This window comes from Limulus polyphemus, unplaced genomic scaffold, assembly GCF_000517525.1.
Source record: "Limulus polyphemus unplaced genomic scaffold, Limulus_polyphemus-2.1.2 Scaffold38, whole genome shotgun sequence".
In the NCBI taxonomy this organism is placed as follows: domain Eukaryota; kingdom Metazoa; phylum Arthropoda; class Merostomata; order Xiphosura; family Limulidae; genus Limulus; species Limulus polyphemus.
In genome coordinates this window covers 949,575-955,898 of record NW_013665648.1, presented here as the reverse complement: position 1 = coordinate 955,898, position 6,324 = coordinate 949,575, and the positions used below count along the sequence as shown (strand labels likewise).

At 33.2% G+C, this 6,324-nt stretch overlaps 1 protein-coding gene across 1 annotated transcript in view; it reads left to right on the top strand.

Annotated features, from left to right (window-relative positions):
• The first annotated feature begins 598 nt into the window (after positions 1-598).
• LOC106461384 (ras-related and estrogen-regulated growth inhibitor-like protein) overlaps positions 599-6,324 on the top strand; it is a 55,386-nt gene continuing 49,660 nt past the window's right edge. Inside the window, exon 1 of the mRNA XM_013921203.2 lies at positions 599-725. Within this exon, the coding sequence (XP_013776657.1) occupies positions 665-725 (61 nt within the window). The 5' untranslated portion in view covers positions 599-664. The remainder of the gene's footprint in view (positions 726-6,324) is intronic.

Genomic DNA, 6,324 nt, shown 5'->3' with positions numbered 1-6,324 from the left:
TTTTTTTTTTTTTTTTTAGACTGTGAATTTGTTTCTAATGTAAATGCAAAAATTTCAGTTTGTAAATTTCGTGTTTTTCAATGTTTGGATGAATTTGTTAACAAAAAATTTAAACTAGCTTGCATTTAATTATATCTTAAAAGTTATATAAACCATCGATGTTGTTGTTGTTTTTTTTCTCTTTGTTGCTTGTTTGAAGGCAACCTCCAGATAGTTTCTGCGGGAACAGGTTTGAACAACATTCCTTAAACTAACTTAAAGCTATTCATCATTTGACCTGCTTCGATGAAAAAGTACAATAGGGGTTAGAGCATCTTATCTTCCACTTGGCAGTTGAAGCCTTGGCATTGGCGATTGGTTGCCTAAACAACCGAATGATCGAGTTTTCAGGTGGACGACGCACTGTAGAAAATTATGTATTGAGTACGAAAGGTGTAACCGATCTTTATTAATAATTTATTGTTGTTATCACTCGTCCAGAGAAATTTCAAAGAGGGAGCATTCAACCATTAACAGTACCAGTACCACGCGCCCTTCTGAGAAGCCGTTTTAGAAAAAAAAATAAAACCAGGGAGAATACAAATATTAACTTTTACTTGCAATGAACTTTCTAAAAAAGTCTCTATTAATCGCCTGAAAGCAGAAAGAAAACTAAATGTAAAAGATGACGAACTACGATAGATTGAAAGTTGTAATCCTTGGAAACTCCAGAGTTGGAAAATCAGGTAAGGCAATGTATTCACTAGAACATAAAACAACTTGTAGCAACTAGAATCGTTACAGTGTTTTTAATCTAAAGTACATTGTTGACAAGCGTTGAAAGGGTATTTATGATATAAGGGACGTTGTTGACAGTGTTAGTAGGATACTTATGATAATAGTTGAAGACTTCTGATGTTGGTAGGCCGTTTTAAACATACAGGAGATTGATTAATTCAAAAGTACAATAACAGAAACTTTTACATTAAGAAAATTCTGATTTTAATTATTACAATGTGTCAACATTGAAAATTCAGACTGCTTTATTGAATGTAACTGTTGTTTAATACTCATAACATAGGTAAATTAATATGTAGAATTATACACGAAATTTTCTCTACGTTAAAATGCTTTTATTTGTGAGCTTTCGGCCCTCTTACCGGAGCCTTCATCGGGCAACAATGTACAATTGTTGCCCGATAAAATTAACTGTTAACTGATGATGCCTTGTTGTTAATATGGCGTCGAAACGTTGTAATAAGTTAAATCAGAATTTCTCTACTGTAAAGTTGTTCTTACTGTATTTATATTTTGAGTTAAATTTCATCATCAAACATTCAAAAAGAAGATTACTTGTGCTAGTATTGTTAGAATACCTAAACATAAAACGCAATACAATGTATGGACGCTGCCATTACTACGATACATACAATATACTGAATATTTACATAAGTTCGTGTTACTGTAATGCCTAAAATAATTTTTTTTTCGTACTCTAACAGTTCGATCATATCTAGAAAGCGATTTATTTTTACGCGAGATAGTTACAAAGTTACTTAAAATAACACATTGCACAAGCTAGCGTTGCTATGATGTTTAGAATACAATCAACGTTCATAAACCACTAGCTAATATGCAGTATTTTACTATAGTAAACTAGAAATTCCATGAATGCGATGTTAGAACTTATAGTTGAACGTCAACTAAGAACATACGAATGTTTTGAAATGTGTTTAGGTTGACGTGTAATAACTGAACAATGCCAATTATTCATTGTTGAGTCTAACATTGGGGATATGTGCTTTAAATTCTGATATGGAAGATTACTGCTGTAAGGTGATAAATTAATTCCACAGACCTTTGATATACAAACTTTGCAGGACTTTGAAACGTGCCAGTTTTTTCGCATAAAAACTGTTATGCTGACCAACATAGTTGCATTTTGATACAATCAGTGAGCTGCTGAAAGGCATCCATAAGTTAATGAAAACTAGGATTACTTAAATGCTTCGTAGAAATACTTAGTTTTTTGTGTCCACAACTGTGTAACTTTTTACTTGCAAGTTATATTTTTAGTAATATACTTTTATTATCAAAGAACAGATTTACGTTCTCCTTCTAAAATATGAAATTCTTTGGCATGATTTTTTTCTAGGAGTACTGTTGCGCAAAAGCATTTTATATGTGATATGTTTGTTTTTTTATCACCATTTTTTTTACCAAATGCAATCTGTCACACCTGTCTTCTGGTTCTATAATTTGTATTTCTGCGCTGAGTTAAAATATCACTTCTGGGATATATTAGGCTACGTAATGTATTTCCAGCATGTTAGTTAACTGATAGATATACCAACTTTATACAAGCATGTTTATGTGTTTAGTACTTTTCAACCTGACTGGCCCCATGTGCGAAACATGGCCGGGTTAAGCGGGCAAATTAGAGACTTCCAGACTTGGGCTTAGTCGTAGCTAATTTACAACTGCTAACCAAACGAAGGTCAATCAGTCAGCAGCATTCGGATCCTACGCTGACTCGTAACTGAATAGCAAGGTTAATTAAAGAGTAACATCCCCCCCCCCTTCACACACACACACACACAGCTGAAAGTGCGAAGTGTTGACCAGCACATCGCGAGTTCAACCTTAGACTTTTCAATACGCAACTTGGTATGCTAAGACGCACTAGACCAATCTTGGCCGTAAGCGAATTTAGATCAAAGAAAATGTTCGCATACCTTCCTTGAAGTCGAACTCAGCGAAATGTCTGATACAAGGCCATGTTTTTTGTTTTGTTTTTATAGACATTTCGTCTCGTTAGATGTTTTGTAAGCTCACAAAATAATCCAACGCATTGTATTACCGTGCATGTAATCAAGGTAATATCACATACCTTGCTGGAATAAAAAACTAAAATTGTCTTTAATACCTGTAATCTCTTCAGGTGTCGCCACTGTTTCCATGAAAATAGCTATGCACGAGTGAATTTACATATGACGTTTTCCTTGTGTATATAGATTTATAACATGAATGTATAATACAAATACTATAAAACTAAAAGATAAAGTTATCACGCAGTTCCAGACATTTAAACTTTCCGACGGAAACTTCACTGTTAATAAAAAATCAAGCAACTTTTAAAACTGATTCAGAATCAACAGAATTCTTGGTATAAAACTTAATTTAATCATGTACATGCTAGGACGATAGAAGTTCAGAGTAAGAAAAATAATTTGAAACCGATAATGTTAAGTCCAGTATTCAGTTAACATATTTAGTTTTTATTGCGCAAAAAAGTGAAACGAAACTTGTACTTTTATTTTTACAGGTTCTTTACAGTTGAAACTCACAAAGGCTGCAATTAAACTCTAAAAGGTGAAGCAAATAGTATATAAAAAATAGTTAAATAGTGATCATGCACAGAACAAGCGTAACCGAATATTTTATTACAAGTTACAGTTTTTGCAGTAAGTAAGATTAGTTATTACTCAGTGTAAAAGTTGTAAATTGTAATAAAATATACTTTATCAGTAAGTAAACTCAAAACGAAACTATTAGTAACCGAATATTGTTCAGCGAATTATTAAGTAAAGCTAATAGGAAATATCGAAGCAACAATTACTTCTGACGTTATTCAACATGAACAATATTGACTTGAACCATTCGAGATTGTTATTCTTCCTACTTTTAACCTGAATAACTTTTTCAACCCTGTACCTTCTATCATGTTAACTGGTTCTACCTTGTTCTTCCTTATTGTGCAACATCTCTAGGTGCTCCAGAAAAGTTCAACTCTATTCAACGTGGCTGCGGGCCAACGTAAAATACCCCCCCCCCTTTTGTTGCACTTTAATTGTAAATTGGTATTTGATTGCCGCACAGCCTCAACGTGTTCACCCGGATTTTCTGAAGTGAAGGGCAGAGAACAAGTGGATTTACTTTGGCGTAGCTTGCATTCTATTGTTGTCACGTGGTTTTGTTTTGGTGTTAACTACGCCAAATACTCGCGAGGGATCGTTTAAAGAATTAAAAGTCAAATCACAGAACTCATAAACGTGATTTTTTTCCATATTCACACCTAAAAGTGGGTATCTACTAACAACTATAAAACTCTGAATAATTCTAAAGGTTTATTATTTCCCAGATTTTACGCTTTGTCGTGTCCTTTATTTAATTTAAAGTAACAAAGATGACTCTTCTAGTTCAATCAATGTCGCATAACACTAAAGTAACGTTTACGAGAGCGTCTTAATGCTACCTTTAATGGACAAAGAGAAAATCACACCATAGAGTTTTATCTTTTTATAATTTACTAAAGCTATGCGAACGGTATGTGACGAAAAGACATTAAACTCAAAGTTTTTAAAATTGTGAAAATTTAAAATGCTGATTTTAATTATTTATTAAATTTTAAATAATACACAATTGCTGATCATTCATATTTATGAAACTATTATTAGTTTTTTTATTTATTTATACACATTTCTCAGTTTCAAGAAGTAAAACAAATATTATTTTTCATGTATTAAAGAATATTTCATAATAAGAATACCAAAGCGACTATTGGCTGCATTTTCAAGTCGGATTTTGGTCGGACAGCAAGGTCAGGAAAAGCTTAAGAAACTTATCCAGTACGCATGCCTTTTCTTACTATATGTGGGTCTCTAGTTCAGGGTCCGCTATTTTATTATAATCTGTATTTATAATCTTCCTGTAGCACATAAACTACTTTAAAGGTTTCATAAAACAAAACAATTTGAGATTATAATACAATATTAAAATACGATTGACATTGAATGTCATTCGGTGCCTTGTAACTCCTTACAAGATGCTGGTAGAAAACACGAAAGCCTTTATTATCAAATTTTGTTAGTTCACCAAACTTTATTGATAAATTCAACTTTCTAGGTTTATTTGAAAAGTAAACATTTGAAATACGTGACGAATCTCAAAGCTTAAAAAATATCCTTGTATCTATCTACTAAAGCAAAGTGTGTACAGTTTCATAAGCCTTGGATTTAAGAAAATTATTCACTTCTGCATATAGTTTGTTACAACATTAACGACAAATTTTTGTTTCTGGTTAATATCTGGAAAATGTAATGTCTCACCCTTCATCCATATAAAGGTATTATGAAAAACATTTAGTATTTTTTAATCACTTCATTGTGTTTCTCAGAATGCAGACGAAAGAACTAATGAATAAATTAGGTTTATCAAATTAAATTATAATATGAATTGTTAACAATATTTGTACTTATTCTAATAAAATAGGACGGAGATCCCTTAGGTTTAGGTGAAAGCTGGAGGCGTGTTATGCGGCATCACAGCTCGAACCTTGGATCTGTATCCAGGCACATTAATCACTAGATCAAATATCTCCCTCCTCCTTCTCCCAAACAACTAGAAGTCTATTTTAAAATTCTATGCTACCCCTTTACACAGAGGGTTAGTCGCACGTTATAAAAACGACTTGCATACTCTCAATACACGGGCTAAGTAGTCAGATCAGAAATCCCAAGGTTCAGACAAAGTCGTCCCTAATTCAGAACTGTTGACCAGAGGGAGGGCAACAAAACAACAGATAATTCTACAATGCAATGCCACCAGATTAGGATTACGGCTGGAGATTATATGGTACAGCCCTTTCCAAGGAAGAATAATTGCATATCGAATTGCTAAATTATGTAGAGACAAAGTTTTTGTCAGAAGTTTCCTGAAATTACTCCTCAAACCAATAACGTAACACTCTAATTTGCAACGTGAAGATCATAATAAAAAAAAGGAATCTCTCGCCCATAAAAATATAATTGTGATAAAGTTGAACATTTGGACATGTCGCCTGCTGCCGTTAATAAGATAAACAAGGATTTAAAGTTGACGAACGCTCAACAAGCCAAAAGTTCACAAGCTACCATTCACAACTCAAAATCAATCCTCAATGTATTCATTAGAATGATAACCGAAGACACAGGAATCATAGGAATTCCTATAGATTACAAGCCTGTCATCCAGCAACTTCCTGAGGCGGATCCAATGTACAATGGAGGGTCTATGGAAAATTTGTCAAGATATGTGGTCTAAGACTGACCTCGCCGTCTTTCGCGAAAGCTTGTCAGAATAGACATTGTGTCAATAGTGCACAGTAATGGTCATCAGACTGAGCAAAGTTGATGACGAATGGAGTAGTTCCAAGAGGAGCAGGAGACCTGAAAAATCTCTCTTATCAATTGCGATTAACTCTAAGTATACTAATCAAAGTATTGTATAACATTTATCAGATTACTTTTGTTCACAACTGTTTTCTCTCATTTTAAAAGTATTTTATCTACATTCTAAATTCGAACA